This window comes from Melospiza georgiana, chromosome 10 (assembly GCF_028018845.1).
Source record: "Melospiza georgiana isolate bMelGeo1 chromosome 10, bMelGeo1.pri, whole genome shotgun sequence".
NCBI lineage: Eukaryota > Metazoa > Chordata > Aves > Passeriformes > Passerellidae > Melospiza > Melospiza georgiana.
The window spans coordinates 11,456,465-11,482,781 of record NC_080439.1 but is presented as its reverse complement, the minus strand read 5'-3'; the positions used below and the strand labels follow the sequence as shown (position 1 = coordinate 11,482,781).

Here is a 26,317-nt window from a genome sequence, read left to right as displayed (position 1 = left end):
AGATCCTGCTCAGCGTGGTGCAGGGGCAATGTTCAAAACTCCATCATCCTTCACTGTGCATTCATCAGTCAGTAGCTTCTTGTTTCTTCCCTTTTCCATTTTCCCTGTTCTTTAATTGATTTTCCAATTGACTTCATAGCACAGAAGCTGTAGGTAGGGATTTAAAGGGCAGTGGTTTGACAGATTTTACAAGAAACTCCTCCCAGGTATTAATTCCTGGGTTATGGGGTCAGAGAGGCTCTTGTGATCTTTCAGTCTGACCTCCTGTGGAGTGTAAGTCACAGACTGCCCTCAATTGACTCCTGCTTGAAGTGCAGTGCTGAATAAAGAAAACATCATCCCCTCTTGGTTTGAAACTTTCCATGATGGAAGACTCACCTTCTTAAATTGTTCCAATGCTTTATCACCTTCAACATTAAATACTTCTGAACTTTGCTTTGTTTAGTTTCAGCTTCCAGCTTTGGGCTTTTTTTTTTTTTTTTTTGTTGCTTTGTGCATTTGGGAAGCCATGTGTTGCCAGAACTCTGTCCCATGCAGGACTCGTGGTCTTGATAGAGTTGCCAACCCGGTGAGCTCTGAGAGGTACCTTGGTTGTAAGAAGTAAAAAGTTGTTAATGTTATTGACTGGGTAGGTGTGGGGTGGGATGTGAAATCACAAACTCATCACCCAGAATGAAAAAAGCAATACAAGGGCATGATGTGTGTGTGCTTTTCCCCAGTGTTCTGCACTGGGTGTTTCCAGTGTTTACATACTTAAAGCAAACACTTAAGAATGATTTATGCAGGTTTTCAAATGAGATCTCATAGAAAAAGTCTTGCAGAGGTTTAGTTTTACGGGAAATTTCTTGAATTACAAAAACGTTTGTTGTTTTGAGTGTGTGTTTTTGTAAATCAGCTGTGCTGAGGTCCTTGGGGAGGTAGGCTGCTATGTTCAGCACAACAATTGCTGTTAGCTTCTTGCCCTGTTCCAATTTATGATACATTTTATAAGCAGCTCCATCTATCTCACAGCTTGGCAGAGGTTTGCAGTGGAGAGCAGCCAGTGCCTTTTGTGCAGGATTAGCCTGAGAGAGAGTATGACCACAAGCCTGGCAGGCAGTAAGCCCAGCTATAAGGCCACCTTAAAGCAAAACAGATTCTTGTGGTTCAGGCAGAGGACACGGATGTGGTAGATTTGGGTTACTTCAACCACAGAATATGCTGTGACAGCAGATAACCAAACTTTTTCTGTGGCTTGACCTCCATCAAGCACAACTTGCTCTTTTTAAAGCCACTGGACATCCCACAGGAGATGGTGGGAAGTCAGAGGTGTGGGACAGGCTTTTAGGTTTCAGAGCCTTGCCTCTTCTTGGCAGGCCAGCACATGGCACCAAGAGTCCTCAGTGCAAAGCCTCTTGTAATACAGCTCTTTCCAGGCCTTGTGGGCTGCTTGTGTGAGGCTCTGGGAGCTGCTTATTGCAGTCCTGCTGCAATATCCGTGCCTGTGAAGTGGGGACAGAAATGCCAACCTCAGCGTCTGTGCCAAGGCGGGCTGTGAGGGTTTGTGAACGTACACAGCTGCTGTGGGAACAGCTCTGCTGCTGATGTTCAGCACACCCAGTCTATCTTCTGGCATTGATGCTTTCTAAACTAAAGAAGTGTTTTGAGCTGATGCCAGTAGTCATGGGTATGTCTTACAAGATCTTTTGCAGCCAGATGCAAACTTGTCTGGGCTGTGTTTTGGGCTGGCTGGACTCAGTCTGCTTCAAGACTGCAGGCTGTGTAATTACACAGCTGGGGTGTCTGAGCTGATAAATCCAGCCTCCCAGCAGACCTTAGTGGCCAAGTGTGGTGCTTTGCTGACATGGCTATAAGGCTTCGGGCTGGAGACAGTTTACATCCCTCCCTCTTAGGGAAACTTTTGTCACTTGACAATAAAAGAGTGTGAACATTACTAAAAAGAAAGCATGTGCTCCAGCCTCTGAAAGCTCTGTAGCCCCTTCCCAGGAACTCTAAGGGGATGGAATGGAGTATGAAAATGAGAAGGCTTCAACTGAAGTGTTTCACACTTTAAAATCACTTTTCTTTTCAATGTCCATCTTGATCTTGTCAGACCACAGCTAGTTCTGGAGGAAGACAAGATGCAGACTGACAGCCTGTAAATCAGGCAGTAAGGGAGGTCACAAGGTATGAATGTGAGCACCTGTGCAGAGGGGACCCCAGACTGCTGCATTCCCCCTGATACAGCCTCTCTGTGTAGTAACAGGAGATGATTTTCCTGCAGGAAATCATGAGTATTTCAGGAAATCAGTATTTCTGGCAGCTCAGCAAGAAAGCACTTTGCAAGCTGAGGATGAGGGTATATCTGTGATCACTGGGACTTCCTGAAAGCTGTTTCTTCCCCAGCTGCCTGTATAAGAGGGAATCAATAATGGAGGTGTGAAAAAGTAGAGTCAGAAGCAATGAATCACCCACCACTCCAAAAGGATAGGGAAAGAGACAAAGGGAGAAGAGCTCTCCAAGTCCTTAAAAAACAGTCTTTCCCATCAGCTTGAGAAACAAAACTGGCAATGGTTAGGAAAGAACAATCCCATCTACAAAATTCACCAGTGGGGTTTGGCTTCTTAGTACTGAGGGGAAAAATGCACTTGGCAAGCTGCATTCCTCCCTGTTTTCCAGGGCACTGCACCCTCTGGCTGCAAGTGCATCAGACAACTTTCCCAAAAAGGCACTTTGAGGATGTAGCCTACATCTCTGGAAGGAATTGAATGGGGAGTGTGTCTCTGCTAATGAAAGCTGCAGCCAGAAATAAGAGTTCTGGAGGTTGAAAACTAGGTTAAAAGCAGCCAGCAACGGAAAGCAGCTGAAGATGGAGTGGGTTAAAGAGCTCTTGAGCATTAGACAGTGGATGGTTTAGCTTCACTCCCAACTCCTGGGTAATGCAGTCCTGGCAGATTGACAGGGCTTCTGGGGTGAGTTGTCACAAGATGCTTCAGCTTGTTGGTTTTTTTCCCCTTAGATTTTTATTTTTAGTTGAATTCTCCCACTTAACACACACTACAGTGACCCCTACTGCTGCCTGTAGTCAAGAACCCATTTCAGTACAACCATGAAACTAGGGGAAAGTATTGCCTGTAGTCGTAAAAACAGATAGTATCATTTATAACCCTTAATTATGCGGAATGTTTGCTGCTAAATTCCACATCACCAAAGAGGAAAGCTTCTGTAAACCCTTGTGGTGCTTAAATTGTGGGTAAAGTCTTTGTGTAAAGAATAAGAATCAGCCAAAGCCTTCAGAATAAACCTGTTCTCTCTTTTCCAAAAAAGACTGGGGAGGTATGCTGACCAGCTGGGCCTCCCACATGGCAAAACTGCTGTACTGCAGCACATGCAGAAACAGCATCCTTGTGCTCCTGCTTGGTCCCAGCCATCAGGAATCTCCTGTTTTTCAGGAGCACTTGTGGGGTAGGAAAATCCTGACAGCAGTAAGAATATGAAAGGGTATTCAAGGCTACTGCCCTTAGGAAAGTGGATGGCAGCTGCTCTGTCTTCTGTAATGCCTTGTAATGGGTTAAGAGCCTCATACTGGTCTGCACACAGCATTTCGTGTCTGTGTTAAACCTATCCTGACCCTGGGCTGAACCATCACCTTCTTTATATTTGAGCTCTCTTTTCAGCAGGATTTTTCTGGTGTGTAAAATCTTAGCAGGGACATTAGGATCTTACAAAGAGATGGTGAGGAAATAAGAAACTTGTAACATGGAATAAAAGGAAGTTTGAAAAGTTGGAATATTAGATGTAAATAGCAGGGTCTCAGTGAAGTGCAGTGCAAACACAACTGCTGTGTGGCAGGATGGCCAAGTCCCCATTTCCATCAATCCTAATTTGTATAAAAACCCATAAGGAAAATGATAATTGGCCTCAGCAGGCATCTTCCATGAAACCTTCCTTGGTGAGAGTGCCACTGTGGAAGAAAAATTATGGGGTACCAAAGACATGGCCCAACAGCTTCTACAAGGTGAGTACCTAACTAGTAAAGCAAGTTGTGGAAGAGCAGAAAAATACTTTAAAATGAGATTATTCAAGCACTCTGCCTGATCCCTGACAGACCAGAGCAGGCTTTCCCCTATGAGTTATTCCCCAGGAGTTGCTCTGTTTCAGTTTTAGCAGCTCAGACTATGCCATAGTCTGGAGCAGATGTCAGCTCCGAGGTTGCACCTGATTGTTAATTTACTTTGTGTTAATGTAGCCCATTACCAGATGCTTGCCCCAATGCTGTACAAGTAAAGCTGTTGTCTGTTCTAGCTCATCAAAAGCACTGCAAGTTTTACCTGGAGACTGGAGCTGCCAGGTGTTCTGTGCCCATTGAGAATTGGGCTGGATAAATGGGCAGAGACACAGTCCAGGTGCCCTTCCTGAGCCTAGGGGAGCTCTGCCCAGGGGCAGGGTGGTGAGTGTGGAGGTGCCCAAGCACCAGGAGGGATCCCTGGCTCTCCCTGTGAGTGATGCCTGCTCCTCTGCATGGACAGTCTGCCCCATGGCCATGCTGTGTCCATGCACATCCATGGGCTCTGGCAGCAAAGCTTTTCTCCCCAGCTCAGATTTAGTGATGCCTCGGGTCTGGGGAAAGGCAGCTGAGTTACTGCAGCTGTGTGGAGAGCCAGGAGTCCCACTTATGCACTCTTTCAGAAGTTATCTTTGACCATCTGTCCTCTGAGAGCATCATCCTGAGATGGATCCTTCTGCCTGCTTGCCTTCGTGCCGCTGGCTGCTGACATGAACCACCTTGGGCATTGGTGGCCTTGCCTGACAGCTCCTGCTGTACCCAGGGGGTGACTGAGGGAGCAGGCTGAGGAGCCAGGCTGTTCTGTGCCCTGCCTTGCTCTCACTTGCTATTGCTGCAGTTCTGGGAGCGAGGTGTATAAAAATGGGGAGTATTTTGGTATCAGACTCTCCTCCTTCCTGCAACACTGCACACTATGGCATACAGCTCTGCAGGGCTGAGCCAGAGTGCCTTTGTGCACTGCTGAGTGGTGCTGGATTCCTTATGGCTTCATTATGGCTTGACACTGAGCACTGGGGAATGAAAAATAGATGATGTGGCTGTGACACTTGCTGTAACTCAGCAGGGAAAAGGAAAAGACGCCACCTTGGGAGCCCCCCTTCCCATTCCTCACAGCTTCCAGTGTCGTGTGCTGCTCACAGAGTGCCTGACACTGACCTCAGGAGCTCTGGGGTTCTGCTGTCATGAAAAGCAAATAGCTAAACTTGTGTTTTACAACAAGCTGCTCCTGTGAGACTTAGGCAAGGACAAGTTGGGGCTGTGACAGAGGGAAGCAGCAGGAGGTCCCATGGAGTTGGGTCTGTTTTTCCGCAGAAAGCAGCCATTGCTTCCCTTTCCCTTGTGCAGAACCTCCAATCCTGACCCAAGGACCTTCTGGAGACAGGCAGTGATTGCTCTATAGCAGGAAAATGTTGAGCTGTCATTCCCTGGTTCTGAGTCATCCTGCTAAATCTGTGCACAGCAGCTGGCTGAGAAGGGGAGTGGGAGATGGAAAATCCCCTTTGGGATCAGGATAACAGTCAAGGAACCAAAGTGATGGAGAAAAATAAGTCAAGCCTCTGAATATAGGGATTTGGATGTGGGGCTGGCCTTCAAGATATCTAGATAGAGCAAATGGAATCCTCACTGCTGGGATGCAACATCTAAGGAGGGTTTATGTGAAACTGAATGCTGCATAGTTGAGGTTGCCTCTGTGTTGGGGCTTTAAGCAAATGCCAGCTGAAAGGAAATAATTTTGTCAGTGGTCTGAGGATGTGGATGCATGACACATGAGAACTGGCTCAGAACAGCTGTGCTTTAATTGGACATTTTTCCCCATTGTAACTTCTGTTTCCCTGCTGAGTTGCAGGATGCAGCTTGTTGGGAGTGGAAAGTGGTGGCTGTGGTTCCACTCACTTGTGAGACCCCTGTACCTGGCAGGATCCTTTGTGCAGGGACAGAAATGGTGTGTGGGGCTAAGGCAGCACTGGGGACTTGGGACAACTCAAGCCTGCAGTTGTGGTTTTTAATTCTGCAGAGGCTTTCTCATTTGAGGGAAATTCCCAAAATTTATTGCTGCCATTGGGTGACACTTGTTTAGATAATGTCTGTGACTGTCCCAGTGTAAACAGACAGAGGGCTAATGCAGGTCTGGCTGGAGGTCAAACATGTCCTGTAGCAGAGCCAGTGCAGTGGCTCTGCCAACAGCCTGGCACACAGCACGCTGTGGTGACTTTTCTCAAGTAGCTGGAAAAGGCATCCTGGCCACATGCCATTCACAAGCTAAGGTGAGAATTAGAAAAGGTGTGTTTTAGTGACTCATAAATAGCTCAGCACATGCTGACGGAGCAGCAGCTCAGCTTTATGATTTCAGCTTTGCATCCCTAAAGTGCCTGTTAGAAAAAAAATAAAGTACCTGTGCCTGAAATGCATGGGGTAAATTCAGACCTCCTGGAGCAGTATCAGTTTAGCAGATCAGAATCTAGCCCCATCTCTCTAACATTATTGGAAAATCCTCTGCACCCACCCTTGTCTCCTTTAACCCTTCCTCAGTCCATTCTGTTGTTGCACTTTGTGCTGTGCCAGGTCCATCTCATGTGCCATGTGTGGGGTGTGGTCCAGGTTTTAAACTATGCCTGTGGGAAGCAGACAATCAGTGCAGTGCTTCACCTTCAAGGCCTCTGGTAATGCCTGATAAAGAATTGCCTAGTTGATTTATCTGCTCACACACAAAAGCATTTTCCTCCTGTATTTTACTCCTCTTTTGAAATTCTACCCATTGGTCATCCATCTTTTGTGATTTCCTCTTTCTTGCTGTGCTTCACAGCAATAATCACATAAATAGTGCTTCATCTTTGACTTTGAACGCTTCTTATTCCTCCCTGATTTGCCAGATTATGCATGTTTTGGAATGGGATTTGCTAGAATCTTTATTCCATCTTAAGTGAAATATCTTCAGCTGTTGAGGAAAGCAGGATTTTTATGTTCTTATAGGGGAGCAGAGTTCTCCAGAGGCTGATAATCACTCTGAGCTGCCTGTGGGCTGGCAGTGCTGTGTTTTCAGCAAAAGCAGGGTAAGGCCATTACTGAGTATGTCACATGTCAGCAATGATTCCTGTCCCTGGGAGCCAGCCATGTTACCTGTCACTGGTGTGGTTATTGCAAACTGGTGTTGCTAACTTTTAGAAGATTTGGGGCCTTTCTTAAATCCCTGAGCCATTATGTAAGAATAGTAACTTGGCATATTTAGATTTCCTGGTTCTAATGGCTGCAGAGAAAAGCTAACAATAGAAACCTTTAAAGATGCTGGACCATGAGTCAAATGCAAAAAAAGAACCTAAAATGTGTTACTCAGGTTTGTGTTTTCTCTTACAGCAGAGGTAGAGAAATTGGTTCTGCCTTGTAGCTGGCACGGTCTGAGCCTGGTCGTACCAACTGCCTTCACCATTTGTCCTGAAACTATAAACAGAGAAAAAACCTTCTCTATCCCATGAAGCTGGTGTGTGGTACGTGGATATCCATGTGCAGGGGGCTGCAGAGCAGAGGGGGACTCTTGGGCTAATGGGGAACAAGTCAAGTTCTTCTCTGTTCACAACACTGTCAGCCAAACACTCCTGGTATTCCTCATTTGTTTGAGAATCTTACAGAAATGTTTTATTTTTATGAGCTCAAAGCCTGTCCTTGCAATTTTATTTTCATAATAGTGCTAAAGTACTTCAGCAAAGTTGAGACACTTTAGAAAAATGTCATTTTAAGGAAAATAACATGTTAATTTTTTTTTTCAATTTCCCCAAAGTAATAGTGTACTTTTAGAAAGAGACAGATTTTTTTTTGTTAGCTCTCTTGCATTATGGTGAGGACTACATGATATGAGTCTCAGAAAAGGAAATTTTCCAGACAAGAATTTTTAAGTTCACCTGGAAAAAAAATGTACCCATTAGGAAGTCCTGTCCTAACAACCCAGGATTTCAAGGGTGGCTCTTATAAAGGTCTTGTAAATCCCATCTTCAGATCTCTTGAAACATTAATTTTCCTTTACCTACATAGACTTTTTATAACTGTGCTGTAATATTATTATTTAATACCTAGCTTTTGTCATTTTCTTCCTTTCAGAACCAGCAGGGACAAGTCTGTGTATAGGTCTGATAAAGAGCCTTAGCTGTGCTACACTGCAGAGACTGGCAATTGCATGTTCCAGAATAGTGGTCTTTCTAGAGAAATCTGGTTCAGATGTGTCTCTGAGCACTCTTCAGCCATGGTGGCCATTTAACGAGTGAGGGTCTGATCTGTGTTGTCCTGATCGTGGCTTTTCTGTCATTGGAGCGGCTGTGAATTGGAGCAGAAAGCATTTCTTGTATCATCATTCCCAAGGCAGGCAGTTAGGCAAGTACTTGCTTGTCTTGATGAGGCTGTGCCACATGTGTTGTGTTAGTATGCCAGAATAAATACACTTCAGGTCTAGACAACAGTAAAAGGCTCTGTAAGTGTCACTGGAAGTAGGCAGATGGGGAGGCTTGTGCTTCCACAGCTGCTGCTCCCAACCTCAGATGCCCTCTGGAACATTAGGAGTGAGTTTGCTGGAGGGGAAGGGGAGATGGCTTTTGGCATGCTTGGTCTATTGTACTTTTACCCTTAGAAAATCCCCTTTATTAAAGCCTGACAACTTTTCCCTGTGAGGTGGATGGATTGGTTGCACTCCTAGATGAGGAAAGCAGCCTGCCAATTGTTCATGTTTCACGCAGGGAGCTGGGGGGAAAGCCAGGAGCACATCCTGAATTTGGAAGCTGCACCTATTCCAGCTCTGGCTGTGCCTTGGTGGCTGCCTGCTGAAAGCAGAGGAGCCAAGGGGCTGTTGGTGGGCAGAGCCCAGGAGCTCTGCTGGCCAGCAGGCTGGATTGCTGCCCACCCCAAACCCTGGCTCAACTGTGATCTGCTGCTCTCACAACCTGGGTCATGCCTCAGGAAAAGCCATCATTACCTACTGTGGATTAATAACCTCAGTTACTGGAGCCCTGTGGGTCAGATCTTCCTGTGCTGGCTGCATTACAGCCCTTTAATCTGCTTTCCTCTCTCATAACCTCAGAGCCTGGAGGGATTGGCAGGCAGGGGAGATCTTCTGCCTTCCAGCATGTTTTCCCTTGGAAGGGCTGCAGATGTGGAACAGCAACCACAGCTGGCAGGGGACTTGAACCCAACAGAGAGGTGCACCTAGAAGGTGCTTCTGCAGCTCTCGGGTTCAAAGGACAAATGTGGCAACACCTGGAGGTTTGCCATGAACTACATCTGCAAAAAATCACAGCAGCCATCCTGTGGGGGACTGGCAGTCAGGCTTGGTCATCTAGGCAAGGGGCTGCATGCCTCTTGAGGGGAACATCCCCCCAGATTCCTTAATGTTCCCTGGGCAGCTAGGTAAAGGTGAGACACAAGTCTGGATTTCTGAGATGCCTCTTCACTGGGTGTTTTCCCTAAAGAAAAAAGGGCAGGTCTCATGAGTGGGGAAATGGCCAGTGAAGAGGGACTGAGCTGTGCAATCTTGGACATGCTCCTAAATGATCTTGAAGAGTGAGAGGATGAAGAAGAGACAAAATCTTTGAAGTAAGAGAAACAGAAATGGACATAAAAGAGCTGCAGAAGGAACATCTGATATGGAGCATCTGCTGAACTAACAACAGTAGAAACTGGGGAGGAGTGCAGGGTAATGCACCCATTGATGAAACCCAAACATATGGGGGGGGTGTATCTGTAAATATTTTATATATATATATATAAGAGTAAGGGGTGCTACTGGGGTCCTTTTCACACATTTTCTCACTGGAAAAAGACCACAGAGAAAGTGAATCTCTCCAGAAGTGCTAGCTCAGCAGATGCAAGCAGAAATTATTGGAAAAGGTACAGAAAGTATATAGGAGCTATCATCCTGCTGAGCTAGAAATCCCTGGAGCACTTGCACCTTGAGTACTGTGTGCAGCTCCAGTTATCCTGTCTCAGAAAAGATGTGATAGAACTAGAAAGGCACAGGAAACAATGACAAGGCCAGTGGAGCGTGAAGAGGAGCTGCTGCCCAGGGAATGATGGAACAGATTAGGCATTTTCAGGTGCCTTCAGAAATGAAACAACTGAAGAAGGAAATACGACAGAGGTGTATAAAACCATGACTGTTATGGAGAACATAAAATTACTATTTCACAATATAATCTTATAATGCTCACCTTAGAAGTTAAGGTGAGCATTAAATGATTAAATGGAGCTATAGAGAAGGAGTTTTAAACTAATAAAAGCTTTTTCCTGCCACATGATTAACCCGAGGAACTCCTTGCCAAAAGATGGTTAGGAGGCCAATGGTATTACTGGTTTCCAAAAATGAGTATAAAAAGTAGTTGGGGAGAAATCCATCCAGGGTTCTTAAAAACACATTGTGAGACATCCTGTAGAGGAGGGCATCTGCTGGGCAGTGGAAGTGGGTGGAAGGAACAGTGTCTGGCTACCTTACTTTTTTCCAGAGTATCTGTTCTGTGCTGCTCATACTACTGCCAAAATGTTTGGAGATGCCCTAGAAGTTCAGGTTCTGAGGAAGTGTCACTTTACTGAAAAATATTCAGAATAACCACTTCTCCCTAATTCAGACTGGAGACACAAAGCCTTCTTTACATGTAATATTAGATTTCTTCTTAATGTCAGGAAATTCAGCTCCTGAGTGCTCATTACTATAAGCTCTTTATGTGTCTGAGGATAAACCTATTAAATGATCAAGGCTATGGGACATCTTTTCTTTTGCTCTGGAACCTGCTTTGGTGAGCTCAGAAAGGGCTGAGATTTTACCAAGCCAGTCTCTCCAGCAAGACCTGGAGTTGGTGGTTTCTGTTCACTCTTGCTCAGAAAAGCAACTACAAAATTAATCTTTCTTGTGTGATGTACGAAATCAAGCTTTTTTATTTTTGCACCTTTTATTTGCTCTCAGAAGGTGTGTGGTATACTTTATCCATGGTAGAGTTTTCAGAAGAATCTTTCTTTGCCTTAGTGCAGTTTTATCCTGATAAGGAAAAGACTAATTCTCTCATTAAATCACCAGAATGAGGACTGAGAGATGATTCCCTACTTGTCCACAAATTTCTTATGTGACCTTCAGCAAACCCCTCACCTTTGCACTGCAGTTCCCACTGTCTCTGGTGTGATTGTGCTGTGCTTTGGTGGAGCTGGGTGCAGTAGGAGCTGTATGTGGCTGTTATGTCCCTTGCCAGCTTCACCAAGAAGGGGAAAAGGGTGAGCAGAAACAGCCAGAGAGCACAGTGGTGACAGTGGTTTGCACTGAAAAGGGCTTGGCCCGTTTTGGTAGATTTTGCTCTTGCAAGGAGATGTGTTGTGGAGTGGTTCTCTGCCACCACTGAAGAATATGCAGTCAGTGATCACATATCAACCCATGGAGCGAGCTTGGAGAAATGAGCACCAAGTGCCAGGAGTTTTGTAAATTTACAGAGACAGGGACAAGGTGCAAGCTCTGCATCAGCACCAGCTTGGACAAAGCTCTTAAGGTTAATGGGCCCTTTCTCATCATATCCACCCGTGTTTGGCCAGAAAATGCAACAAGGGCAGAGACTTGCAGCAAAACCCAAACCAACCAACCAGAAATAACACACCTGCACAAGCTGTTTGTGCACCCATCACAATGTCCAAAGAACTGCCAGTCAGTATGGATGACAACAGAACAGCAAAGATTATTACTGCCTGTGTTTGAACACAAGGAAATTAGCTTTCCAGCTACTCTCTTCTTGGAGCTTTTGTAGATTTTCTTTCTTTTTTGGCTTTTGTAACTGGTGAACTCACACACATTATGCTATTTTAATACCTAGCAAAGAGCCTTGTCGGCTAAATCACCTTATTTTTCTCTGATCAGAGTGCAGTACATTCCTCTTTTTAGCAGAAGGTATTAATTTAAATTCCATAATCCTAAACATATTCTCGTTTCTGTTCAGTGCTTCAGAAGGCCAATGGCATTTTAATTTAATAAGGGAGAAACACACATGACACTGTGTTCCCTGTAAATGTCTTCTGACCTCAATGAGGCTTTCACAGCTTTCTTTGTGTTCCAGCAAACGCAATCTCTGCTTTTATTCAAGCACACTATCATTTCTAATACCTGTGTTCTACCATGGGTAAAAATTTAAATATCTCCAGCGTTTTCACATTAACTTTTGAGATGTTATTAGCATTATTATTTAGTAGTGTGAGCTCATCAATGGAGCCATAGTGAGATTTATGCACCGCTGTGTCCCATTGAAGTATTGTTTGGGTACATGCTGTCTCTCTGTGCTGAAGTAAATTTTATTTTGGTTTACCTTGTTTTCAGATTAAAATGAGTTAACACATCCAGCAATGTCTAGATTTATGTCAGCTCCATTTATCTTTTCAAATTCTTTAAGCTTTGTTTACTGGGCTAAGATTTACCTAATTGGGTACATGATATTACTGAGTATTTTGTAGCATGTAAACACTTGAGTCATATGCATCACAGTTCTTCCTTTACCATTTTTATGCTTCCATTTTGCAGTCTAAACTTACTTAAATCTACTCAGTTGGCAAGAGCACGTGCTTGTTGCAGTCCTTATGGCCCTTCTTTGGAAATGCCAGGTAATATTCATTCTTTTCACTGGTTGAGTATGCCCTCTTTTCCTCTAATGTGACTCAGGAACTGCCCCTTAGAATGTGCCCACAAAGGCTAGATTATCAGCCTTGCTGCAAGGTGATGGAAACTCCCCAAAGAAACGGGGATTATTTTATTAGTGGGTTTTATGGGTTATTTTGAGTAGATTTTCCAGGAACAGCTGTGTCCAGTTTAATGAACAGAGGTCTCAAAATTCAGCTACCTGTTGCATTTTCACTTTTTATTCTAACAAACATCTGTATCATGTCCAAGGCACTTGCCCTTGCATGTTAATGAGATAAATCTGCCCATTTCTATGCTAGGTTGATACATACAACATCTAAGTGCAACTCTTCCCTCTTAACTAGTGCTGCACTTCAGTCCTGGCCTCCCTAAATGAGAGCCCCTCACTTACAGCTCCATGTTGGCTGCTAAGCAAGGAGGGCACCTTGACTTTGGATCTCACTGTACTGTACTTGATCAGCCAGATCCAGAATTGTTCTCATCTCAAACATGCTGCTGAAGCATTTGCAGAAGGAGGACTATTATTTGTTTATGCTATTACTGAAGTACTGGAGAACCACCAGTTCTGTTTTAGGGCTTCAGGGTGCACACTCCTTCTGGCCTTGTTCCAGCAGGGCTGTAGGCTGGTTCTCTGGTGATCAGGTGTAGCAGAGGACTGAAGGACAACTCTGGGAGAAGGGTGAGGTAACCACTGTAGTCTCAGTTTGCTATGTGCCCTGACATGGCACCACAGCCTTTCATGATGGCTGTGGAGCAGGGATTGCTGAGGAGTGTGATGGAGCGATGATCCTGGGTAACTGGGGACATGGGGAAGGGCAGTTTCATTCAGCTTTTTGCTATGACTTGGTGCATGTGCAAGGTCCTGTCTAAAATAGCTCATAAATTAAGACAGAGTGATGATTTTTCAGCCTAAGTCACAGCAGATAACAAAAACTGAGTTTAACATGAATCCCAGGGATATTAGTAACATCTTCCATCCCTCTAACAGTCCTCAACTGTATGCTACTGGCTTTGCTTCCAGATAAGTGCTGGTTTTTAGCATATGAAGTAGAGTTGACTGGAAAAATAAGAGCTACCATATCATGAAATGTTTAGCATTTTGTGTTTTTTTCCCCCTTTATATTCAAGAGTAAATCTGAAAACTGTGGAGTATTTATTGAGGGCATGAAAGACTCTGGATGCTCTCAAAAATATTCGTTTTGCCATACATGCTTGATAGATTCTCACTCTTAAACAGCATCTCTTTTGTTACACCTGGGTTATGTGCCTCAGAACTCTGATCTACATGTTAACATCTAAGTGTTTATCCCCACTCTCATACCACTGAAGTGCTGGCCAGAAGCTTGTTACATCCTAGACTGCATTCTCTGGAAAAAATATCCATCTCATGAGCTGGTCAGACACACCTGGTCACTTCCTCCAGGTATTAAGGGAAACAAAAGCAGAGAAGGTTTTGGAAGATGGTGTGTGAGTAGGTAACCCTGCTTGAGCACAAGGTAATTCAGTTAAAAATTCACCCTTCTGCTGGGTTACTATTTGTCCCAGAGGGAGCTGCTTTTTAGTGCACTATTAGAGTTCATTCAGGTGAAAGAGTTCTTTTGAACCACTTTTGTATGTGATAGTACTGTTTTGTCGAAGGAGTTTTTCTGTGCTCCTGTTCTTTCTAGCCTTATGCTGTGGATTTTGTGTAATTTCATGAACTGGAGACAGTTCTGGTTAGTTTCCCATCCTTGCATGGGAAATATGTGCCTTACCTTTCTCTGTGCAGCGCCAACACTGAGACTTGAGTCTGCAGCGCTGTAACAGCGACAGTTTAAAAATGGGTAAAAAAGAAGGTACCTTGAGTTTCAATGGAGCGCCCTTCGCAGGAGGCTGGTGCCTTGGGGCAGGTGGGAAGACGGAGCCTCCCTCGTTTGCAGCGTGCTCATCAGGGAGCCCTCCCGTCTGGGCATCCGCACCCAGCAGTGCGTTAGGACCAGAGGTGTCCCTCTTCCCGGCCCCGCAGTTGGAGCCCCGGCAGGGCCGCGCTCGGTGCCGTCTGTAGCTGGGGCACCGCGGGCACCAGCCGGGCCAGGCCCCGCACGGCGGCCCCGGCGCTGCTGGGGCGGGCGGCGGGGCTGTCTCCTCCCTCTCTCCCTTCCTCCCTCCCTGCCGGGACTCGCGGAACTCGAGCACGGCGGGACCGGTACCCGGTGGGGGGGGGGGGAAGCGGCAGGGGCCCCGCCGGAGGAGCGGAGCGGAGCGGCCGAGCCCCGGCGGCGGGGGGGTCCCGGCGGCCCGGCCCGCCCCGGCGGGGGCTGTGCCGGCAGGGGGCAGGGCTGGGAGCCGGCCGCGCGTGTTTCTAGGGCTTGACGTCCTTCCAGCCAGCCCGCCCCGCTTCCCGGCACGGCCGGCCCTCCGCCGGCGGACAAGTCCCGAGAAGTGGCGGCGGGGTCCCCCTCCCTCCCCCGGGCGCGGCGGGGCCGCGGCGATGGGCCGGGAAGTTTGGCGGCGAGGGGGCCCGGCGCCCCGCCGCTGAGAGCCGGCCGCTCCGGGGCCGGTCCCTTTTCCGAGGAGCGGGAGGGCGCCACAAAGTGAAATCCATGAGGATTCTCGGGCTTCTCCTGGAGAAAGGCTCGCATATGCTGCAGTGTCTCTGTGGAAGGCGCCTGAGATCCAGCCACAGCCCAGGTGGGGAGCGCGCGTCCTTGTCCCCGCCGCCCTCGCCTCCCCGCCCGGGCGCCGCTCGGCCCGGGCTGGCCCCGTTTCCTCGCCGCCCTCACTCCCTCCCTCCTTCCCCTGCGCCTCCGTCTCGCCGGCGCCGCGCACAGGTGGCCGGGATGGGCCGGGCGCTGTCCGCGGTGCTGACCCCGCCGTGCATCCCCGCACCGAGTACCCTTGATTCGGCATCCCCACGCCCGGCTCCCCTCCGCATCCCCGCCCGCTGATTCCCAACCCGGCCCCTCTCTACCCGAGGCCTGGCCCCCACCCGACCCTGTGCCTAACCCCGCCTGGAGCCCCCACTCACACTGAGCTCCCACGTGTGTCCTTTGTCCTCACAGAGATTCCTGCCTCACACATGACCCTCATTATTGTTCCCTGTCCTACCTGCAGCCCACTCAGGTCCTTTTTCTTCGTATGGGACCCCTGTATTTCTCATCTCACCTGAAACCCCCAACTGTGATTTTTGTTAGTACCTGGCCAATATGGGGATAACCCTCCCCAGAGTGCCAGTGGCCCCAAACAACTCTAGGGTTGGCCCCTGTGTGAGAGCTCTCAACACTTTGTGCTTCTGGTAGTAGTAATGTCACAGTGGTTTTCTGGTGGAGAGTGCTGAATGAGTTTTTGAATGGCAGTGTACTTACAGGCAAAGAGAAATCCCTGCTTGCTCCTGATGGGGGGCCTCAGGAAACTCCCAACTCCTCTCTCAGCTCCTAGTCTGTTGGGGAGAGAGCATTTCTCTAGGATGGGAAGGAAGTGCAGTGGGGCGAATTTCTGAACAATATTTGTGATCCTAAACACTTCCCCTGAGCACTTCTTGAAGAGGGGAATGAGTGCATGAGTGCCTTGGTTTGGTGTGGTACTACCCCTGAGTTTTAGGATATCTTGTTGAAGCTTTTAAAGTGGTGTTTCTTCAATTTCCTCAGTGCTACACATTTCTTCCATGAATCTGAATTTCCCTCTCTAGAACACTGGGTAAATGGTTCTGGAGTGAAATCCTGTGTTATTGTTGTTGTTATTAACATCTATAGAAACTACTAATTGGATGTTTATGAGGGCGTCTCTTAGAGTATTCTTTCCTAATGCTTGTGTCAGGTTTTTTTGTGAAATCTTGGTCCTAGAAGAGAAAAATGTCCATGCCTCTAGTGCAAATGCTTGGTGTTCTCTTGAAGAGAAAGGCAGTTCTTAGGGGACCACTGTTGCTGTGGTAGCCTGGATTCCCTTATGGCCTTGCTAAGGAAAAGCTGTTAATGGTTATAGGCACCCGTTTATGCCTCAGTAGCCTCTTCCCTCCCATGAAACTCTTGTGTGCAAGTTGCTGTCTGTGACAAGCTCATGGCAACAGGGGAATCTTTGGGAGAGAACACTGGACTCCCTTCAAAGCATGTTCTGCCCTGCTTTGAAGAACAATATGATAAATAAATAGAATAAGTTGTGGCTGCATGTGGAAGCCGTATGCACACTAGTCTCTTTCCAGTAAAAAACTACAGTGGAGTTTTCACTGTAGTGCTATGTGTGAATGTTTGGGTTGTGTCTTTTGGAAGAGCAGTAAAGAGAACAATAAGCTACTGGTAAAAGTGGGGTGTGCTCAGGCCATGGGGGATGCTAGGCTGTAACTTTAGAGAACTAGAAGTCAATGATAGTGTCCTAATAGTTTCCTGGCTGAGCTGGTTTGGCTTTACAGGTGGATCCTATACTGGAGTGTGTTTGATGCATATATGGTGCTTGAATCTTTTCTTACGTTCCCTGTTCTGATGAATGATACTGAACATTGAGTAGTCTTTGTATTTCCTGATGTTGTGCTGTAAGGAGACAGACTATGGGAATGATTTCCTATTGTAATCTCCAACTGAGCTTATTTTCCAGGTACTAGCCCCATGCCACCATGAGCCTGACAACTCCAGATGGGGTCTGTTGCTTTGAATCAGCATGCTAAAATACATTCCCTCTCCTTGGCTGAACTTCTTCGTTTTCTGTTGAGGTTGGGGATTATGTTCTTGAAAAATGCACAATAAAAAGGAAGACTTCCACTTATAAAAGAGTCAGTGTGGGGTGGGCCTGCTGGGGGATAAATCTCCTTGCTAACTTTTTCAAAAGCTGAGCATGCCCCAGGAGACAGGTGTATACTCTGGCAACAACCCTAAAGGCGTGTGCTGTGCCCAGTGTGGCACTGTGGGGCCAAGCCAGTCAGAGATGTAAACCAGCCTAAGGGTTATAAAATTATGGGAGTGGAAGGACTGTCGAAACATTGACTACAGCAGTGGTGGCACAGAATGTTGTGAACTACCTCCGTGTCCTTGATCCTCTGATCTGAAGTTATTCTGATGGATTTACCAAGCCTTTTGCCTTCCTCATATCTGTTTTCTTTAATGCAAACAGCTCATAAGGATGTAAGCACACGTTTAAAGTCAGATTCATATTTGTGTGTTGTGCTGACTCAGAGCGTTAGACCACTCCTGATCCTGACAGAAGCTAATGCATGACACTTCAAAGAGAAACAGTGAAATATTGAAGGTAGTTGTATAGTACTGTACAGCTCTATTGTGATGTTAGCAAAAACATTAGCAAGATTTTTTTATTGTTATGCAAAGACCTCTCACCTCTTTATTTAGCTAACTCTAACCTGTTGTTTTCTTATGCTCCACTTCCAAGGTGTGCGCATCTTGTCTTAAGGGCAGGCTGGGGTTGTTTGAACACCACCTTGAAAAATGGGGCTTAGTGGGTCTCCAGGCAATCACAAAAGTGCAAGTAATTCTTAGTAATGCAGAGTAAGAGATTTATCCTCTTCCTTTCTTTACAAGTATTTTAGCACAGCAACATCCTGTGTCATCTTTCAGGTGCTCCACTTGTTATCTTAGTTTCAGACTTTGCAAGCTGTCTGATTGTATTGCATGGACAGAGGTATTTCCCATTCAATGGTGCAACCACAGTTAATTTTGTTAAGTGTTTTTTCCTTTCATTTATTTTCTCTGCTAACATTCTTTTCTCCTTTGCTTAGGAGGTGTGGTTTGCCAGTCCAGATTTATTTTATTTTTTTTTTGCTTTTGGCTTCCTAGCCACAAGTATGAAACAGATAGCTAGTACACTGTTAAGTTCAAGGTAAACCTTAAATAATGCCTGCATTGTTGTTGTAGCCGTGAATAGAGTTGAGAAAAACTATTTTTGCTGATCTGTACCTGGTTTGCAACCACTTTGATGTAAAAGGCCCTCTACCCATAGACTGCACATGGAGCATGGAGAATTCTGCTAGTGAGTGTGTTTTAGTCTTCCTCCATAAGGATTTCTTACTTGGCTCTATGAGTGGTTCTGTCTCATGCCTGTCCTCCCCTTGGCTCTGGCCAGACTCTCCTGTGGGATGCATCATTGCTAAAACCACAGATACTTCTCACATCAACCAGCAACAGCATTCAGCATCAGTGCATTTTCAGCTTTATTTTCAGTAGTAGAGGTTTAGTTGTATCCAGAGACTGATCTATTCTCAAACATTTACAAGAGTACTTCTCAGTTTAAGTCCCTATTTTGCAAATTGATGCCTTCAGTACAAATTAAGCTCATATTGAAAGTAAATCCTGAACTTGGCTTCCATGGGAGTCTCACACTGGTGAAATTTGGAGATGCTCCTGGAAATATACTGATTGATGCTGGCTTTATGGCAAATTAAAATGATGTCTGGCACAGTAGGTCTTCATATTTCTCCAGGCATCACAACAATAAGTTTGATATTTGGGGCAACAGGAACAAGCATTCTGTCTAGGTAGGCAGGGTCAGGCTGTGCCTCTGCCATTAATCAGCCAGTCAGTTGCTGCGCATATAAATCTTTGCATTTTCCCTGAGACTATTTAGGGCACTGTCATAACGAGTCTGCACGTGCAAGACATCTTCAGATGCAAATGGAATCACACACATAGGAGGTACAATTGCATATGCAAGAATAGCATTTGGCTTATGAGCAGAACAGGCACTCCTTTGTTTGCTTGTGCAGTCATCTGTGCATCCATCTACATTTTATTTACATACACTAGTTCTTGAAAATTTTCCTACTGCTCTTTATTCAAGTAAACAGCAAGTTACAGTGTGCAGCAAATATTGCACAGTTCAGCTTCAAATTACTGGAAGCAGCGGCTCTGTGTATGTAAGTGACAGATAGTGGAACCTGCAGAACCTGAGTTCAGGGGGCACAGAGAGGCTTTGATCTGTGGCAGCTCAGAGTGTGGATGTGCAGTGCTGCTGGGAGATGGGAGCGGTGGCTTAGCGGGGCTGAGCTGGAGCTGGGAGTGGGTCACAAGGCTGAGAAGCACTGGGATCTGGCTGGGGGTCATCAGTACATTTTCCTTCCCACACCAGGTGTGTTGCCTGCCATTCTCTGCCACTGTTATGGTACATATTTTGTTCGGGCTCCTTCTTCCTGTTTTGTGTTTTTGGAAAAGTAACACTTGCTGACCAGTGGAAGTTAAGTAGCTGTGCTGTTCTGGGATAATGGCTATTGTTGACACTCATATGCTAGTGGAAAGAATATCTTTGTCTGATTTAGTTTAATTCACCTGGGAAATGAATTAAACAAAACTCTGAAAACTCTTTTTTATTATAACAGGAGCACTCCTCTGGGGTATTATTCAAGAATAGCTATAGCATTTTAAATCCATGCTTTCCTTTTTTCTGAAGTAACCCTCTCATGCAGACATTGGCTAAGCATCTCTCCTGGAAGTCCACAGTGCTTGTGCATCTTTTTAAAAAAATCTGTTCTAGAAATGATGAATTTTTTAGCATTTTTATTTGGTGAAATTACTTGGTTTCTATCATACAAAAATTCCAGAGATACAAATGATAATGAACTTAGTTATACGCATATAACTTTTTTAAGTGCTTGCAGCCAGTTCTCTGTAGTTATGCAAAGGAAAGTCTTTGATATTATGCAGGATTTTATTTTTCAGTTTGCAATAAGGTATTTCATAAATCTTCAAAAGAAATGCAGGTCCAGGAACACTCTGGGTGTAAAGTGGCTTAGCAATGCAGAGCTGTCAGCCAGATGTCTGAGGTTCCAGAGCTGGGCATCTGGAATTGCTGGATCTTAACTCAGTCCTCTGAGTACTGAAACTTGTCTGGGTCCTACCAGAGCATCACTGATACTGAATCATATTTGAAAAATGTTTTACTTTCTCCGAATGAGGAAATACAAGCAAAATAAGAGTAATTTGAATTTTCTTAAGTACCTGTAATCAGAATGATGAACAGTACTTTGAAGCAGAGGTTGGCTGGTTTATGGCACTTCTCACCTAAAGGTTTGCATGGTTTTGCAAAGGAATAAAGCTTCACTTCCTTCGTTTCCCAATCTCAGCCAAGAAAAGAGTAAGAGGTGTCTGAGGTGTACAATTGCAATGCATTATAAACTGAAATATTTATGGGAAATGTTAGATAACAATATAATGAAATATTTTTTCAGCTTTTCCATTTGTTTTCCTGAATGACTGTGTGTATAAAATTCTGTGTTGCTGTTTTTCCACTTGAACTATAACTAAAGAATGCAGGGTCAAAGGGAGATATTTAAAGTTGACTTTCAGAGCAGATGCTTTCAGCTTAAGAGCTGTGTGACTGTTGTTAGGTTGTGTCCATCGAAGACCAAGGAGCATTTCCGGAGACAGGTCTCAGCTCACTGAACCATCTGAGTGCAAATTTAACTCTATTCGTGCACCTAGTCCCAACCAGAACCATTACTGAACCATTAGATTAGTGGTATGTATCATCCCTAAAATTATTCTTGTTTGCCCTGTCCACAGAGCATTGACAGTAGGCTTGTTTTCTGCTTCCAGCATATCCCTCTGGAGGTATTTCACAGCCATCAGTTCCCAGATGGAAAGCCCTGTACATTAAAGAAATTGAAATCTTCCTGCTTTGTTTGTGAGAGCGATCTACTTCTGGCTCACTGAACTTTGTCTCAAAACCAAGCCACTTGTCTTCCCATAGCCCTTTCTGCTGCTTTTCAGAAGTAACCTGTTTAATTTTTTACCAAACTGATGCTAGTTTTAAATTTTTTAGTCCAGGTTGTACATTTATCATCAAAAGTTCAGCATGGTCTGAAAACTAGATGAGATTTCTTGTAGAATATATATTTTTTTTCAGTTGTAAAAGACCTCTAAGATTGAGTACAACTGTTAACCCAGCACTGCCCAATCCACTAAGTGCCACATCTGCATGTCTTAAATACCTCAAGGGATGGTGACTCCACCACTTCCCTGGGCAGCCTTTTCTAATGCTTAGCAACCTTTCAGTGAAGAAATTTTTCCTAATATACAATGTAAAGCTCCCCTGATGCAATTTGAGTCCATTTCCTCTTGTCCTGTCACTTGTTACTTAAAGAGACTGACCCTTACCTTGCCACAGCCTTTTGTCAGGGAGTTGTAGAGAGCAATAAGGTCCCCTCTGATTCTCCCTTTCTCCAGGTTAAACACTCCCAGCTCCCTCAGCCACTCCTCACAGGACTTTTCTCTAGACTCTTCCCCAACTCCATTCTGGAGCTGGATGGATCACCTCAGTGCCTTTCTTGAAGTTAGGGGCCCAAAACTGGATACAGGAATTGAGCTGTGGCCTCATAGGATGCTTGTAATGGATAACAGATGCAATGGTAGTGTGCAAAGCTTTCAATTGTGTGAATAAATGTTTGATTAATAGGCCTTTAAATAATTCTTCTTCGCCTTGGAGGAAAAGAGATGCGTAATGTTTAATAATAAAAATAGTGTTTCTTCCCATAGCCTGAAATGGCATGGAAGGAGGTAATCATGTTTTGTATGGCAAAGCATTTTTCTAAATGGCATGTTTATGCCTTTGTAGCATGGTGGCTGCAATTGGCTGCTGGGCCGATTTGCATGTGCTAAATTGCAGTCCTGGGGATCTGTGAAAACAACCCAGCAAAGCCAATCTCAGCTGGGAGCATGGAAGCTGCTGCTAAATTTGTGATGAGCCACCCCCAGGCCCAGCGTGAGTCATTATCATTGTTTTGTTTTCCAGAAGTTGGTACCAAATGCTTCCAGGATCCAAAGCGTGGATTATCTCTGGAATTGTATTTGTTCCCACAAAGCTTTGTTTGTTCCAGATAAGAGGAAAGAATAGGAAAGAAATCTGTTTAAAAAAAAAGAAATAATTGTTTCCTTATTAGTGTTCTCTTCCTGCTTTTAATGTGCACTCACAGCCATTTGTTCACTTGCAAACCCACTTGTGCATGGCCCAGCAGTTGCTGCTCAGTCCTAATCGGTTTGCTTTGTGCTGCCAAGGCAATGTGGGGGCTACAGTAAATACAGTAGCATGAGGCAACTTGACTGAAGTCATTGTTTGGCTCTGGCAGAGCTGAGGTGGGGAGCAGAGCAGTTTCTGCTGTCCCTTCTATTTGCCTTGCTGGTTTCTCAGTGAGTGTTTTTATGAAGCCACAGCTGTGTGTGGGACCAGCTGGGGCATCCATTTGCTGTAGGTCAGGAGTCTTTGGTCTGAGGAGTGCACTGGCCTGATCCCCAGGATCTTACACCTGATGCCCACTTGCTGTAGTTGCTGGTCCTTGGGGAGATAGGACAAGGTATTGAGAGAACTAAAACCCCTGCCCTGTGCTGTGATTGTGACAAACAGTACATTTGTTCCCAACTCCTAGCCCTTGTTTCAGGCTGTCTTCTGAAACAGACTTCTTTGTGCCACGGACTATGCAAGTGTACCTGCAGGGACTGTGGGTGGGATGCAGAGGAAATGCTGAGTCCTGCAGAGGAAAGGTCCAGGAGTAGGAAAATGCATGTGTGTGGGCATACAGAAGCATATAGAAGTGATTAAAATTCAAAACTTCAACATAGAGTGGGTGGAAAAGACATGGACACCGTGGGAGGCCTACATGAGCATGGGAGTGGAATAAGGAGCTGAGAGCACTGAAAAAGAGGAACGGACAAAGGGGAACTTCTAGTGAAACTGGTTTTAAAATGTAGTTAAACATGCTGTGCTTGCTTTGTGGACAGAAGTACCCAATCTGGTGTTCCCTCCTCTGCATTACTGATTTTCAGGGTGGGGAAGTCTGCCGGGAGGATCCAAAATACGTCTGGAGGGTGGGGCAGGCAAAGCACTCTTCCTTATGCAGCTGAGGGTGAAGCTGGACACAGTTGCACAGAGCATTCAAACTGGAAAAGCACAAAGGATCAAAAGTGTCCATGACATTCCACAAGGCTCAAGCCTCTCTATGATGTTGCTGTGTCTACAGATAACCACTGGAATAGTATTGCAACGTCCTCCATGCTGCAAGTTCCTTCTCAAGCTCTGGATTTCCTCTTTTGTTGCAATGTGACATGCAAACAAAACCAAAGAAAATAATAATTCTACTTCTGGTGGGACTGGACAGCCAACACGCTGCCACTGCTTTTCTGAGTTCCTGTGACTTAGTGTTGCTATTGTTTATCCTCTTTTGTGGCTTTTTGGTGGTGGAGAGAGGGGCATGTGAGCCTGTGTTGAATCGCAGCAGTGAAAATCAAGCACAGACCCCTTTCCTGTGTCCCAGTGCATGGTGCTCCCCTTGCTCTCAGTTCTGTGTGCCCAAGCCCTTTATTTCCCTGCTGCTTCAGTTTAGCAATAGCATAGGTGTATCCTGGGCGGTGTATTTGTGAGGCTGGAGGGAGTCTTAGGTGGTGTTTTTGAAAGGCTGATTTCCCCAGGTATTTATGCTCAGTGCAAGCAGGGTATAATCTCTTAAATATTCAGCTGGTTGATCAGACAAATATGTATATAATTATTCACATATGGCTTAATGTTCTGTGGCTGTGCTTGGGTGTTCCTCTCTAATAACTCTAATTTACCTTTAATGGACAAGACAAAGAAACCTGGTTTGCTTTTTCCTCCATTTCTGCATTTGCTGGAGTTTCTCTCATGAATCCTTTACTGTGCTCACCCTTAACCTGAAGAGGCAGTTGTGGGACTATAAATCATGCTCCCAGATGCTTGCAGGCTGCTCAGCAACGAAATGCACTTTCCCTGCCCTGTCTTCCCTGCTAAATGGCTGACACACATCTTAAAGCATCTTGCTGGAGATCTGTTCCTGCTCTGCAGCTCGTTTACAGCACCTTGGCTGAGAAGGTGATGCAACTGTGTTTTAGGGTTGGTTTGGGGCTTTGTTTTTGAGGTTAGGAAAGGTTAGAGTTAGAACAATGAAATTTGTTCAGATGGTGTGTGAATCATGAATAAGGAGGACAATTAAATGGGAGCATGTCCTTTTCTGAGGAAACACTTTAGTGAATGAATTTCACACTTGTTTGGAATTTCTGGCAAGTGGTGGGTCTTGCTGAGAGTGCTCCCATGAGAGTTTCTCTCCTACTCATCCACAGCTCATGCCCTTTGGGTCGATACTTCTCTGTCTAACATGCTGTTTGGCAGGGAATGCTCCCACATCCCAGAGAAGGTCAGGCAATACATGTTCTAAATGATAGTCTGCTAAGTACAAAAATCCAAACCAGAGGCTTTTCTTTGTTAGTAGTGAGAAAAAAAACTAACTCTGAACTGGCAGAGAGATCCAGGCAGGCACACTGCTTTGTGAAATAGCCATGGGTACCTCTTGGGGACTGTGCTAAGGGCTGTCCTGCCATAAGGCTGTGTCTACTCCATGGGAAGAGTTTATTGCTTATGTGCATGGCCGCTGAAGAAAAGTGTTTCAATAAGAAAGTCAAATTTTGATAAGGGACTGGCAGGGTGTAGAAGGAGAAATGTAGAACCCTGAAGTGTTCTGGGAAGATACTTATGGGTCTAATTTCCACCCAGAGCAGGGACCAAGGACTGCTCACTCAGCCCAAAGGCATCACTTCTCTTTCTCTCCTGTCACCCTGTTCACTTGTATGACCTCCAGACTCACTGCAAGCCTCAGACTCAATAGATTTTCCCTGATGCTTCTTTGCTCCTAGTCTGTAGAAGGGGAGGACAGCACAGTGCTGAGGAGGAGAGAAAGGCATTGAATCTCTATTATTTATGGGAGTGTTGTTCATTTGGCTGGTAAAATGCTGCTGGGATTAAGTGTTAGAGGAATGATGGGCTTGTTACTCAGTGAGCACATGTTGCCCCACTAACTGCCAAAGGACAGTCGTCTGTTTTAGCACTTCTATAATCGCTTGTTAAGCTTTGAGACTAAGAGCCAATATGTCTTACTCCCTACTTCATCTCTGCTTTATCCACAATGGTGTTGTGTTATAGAGGCAGATCTTCACTGGGTTTAGTGTAGCCTGGAAAGAATTGTTTGGAAAAAAATGAGAGAAACCTCTGAAAAAGTCACCAATAGAAAGATAAAAAGAAGTAGCGTCAATTAACAAAAAAATACAAGAGCAATTAATCTGGGCCAGAATAAAGTGTCCATCTAGTCCAATAGCCGTCCTCCATCCACATCAAACAGGAAAGAGTAAGAAAATATGATCTGTCCCCCAAATGCTCTCCCAGCTGCTAGCTATTTTCAGCTTAGAAAATTATCTGAGTCAGACGTGGTTCAATGTACGTAAGAGTTCTCAGTGGATGTTTCATTTCTGTACTTGACCAGTCTCCCCTTGAGTTCACGTATATTTTTAGCATCATAGTGTCCTGTGGAAAGGATTTCCCCAGACCTGTTACATGAAGAAGCCTGTCTTTTCCTTTGTTTTGAACTTGATTCCTGCTTGGGTTAATGCTTTCCAGAGACCAGTACTGAACGAGATAGCGAATAACAGACCCCATCCTCCTCTCGTGCTACTTGTGATTGCAGAGACCACAAGCATACTCCTGCTAAGCTGTTTCTCACAGTTTGAAGTGTCTTGGATCTTATTGCTGCCTCTCTCTAAACCATTCCCAGTTCTAATAAATGCTTGTTGCAGTGAGAGCAGCACAGCATCACATGCTTGCCTCAAGTAAGGCGTTGCTTTTCTTTATGCCCAAGGGTTCAAAACCAATGGGGTCAGTTCAGCTGT

At 45.3% G+C, this 26,317-nt stretch overlaps 1 protein-coding gene across 2 annotated transcripts in view; it reads left to right on the top strand.

Annotated features, from left to right (window-relative positions):
* Positions 1 to 26,317, top strand: part of FGF12 (fibroblast growth factor 12) — a 218,500-nt gene that overhangs the window by 64,539 nt on the left and 127,644 nt on the right. Inside the window, exon 1 of one of the 2 annotated variants that reach the window (XM_058031424.1) lies at positions 15,251 to 15,353. The exons of the other annotated variant lie outside the window; for it this stretch is intronic. Coding sequence (XP_057887407.1) covers positions 15,266 to 15,353 — 88 coding nt within the window. The 5' untranslated portion in view covers positions 15,251 to 15,265. Of the gene's footprint in view, positions 1 to 15,250; positions 15,354 to 26,317 lie in introns of those variants that run through there. 2 annotated transcript variants of the gene reach the window in all.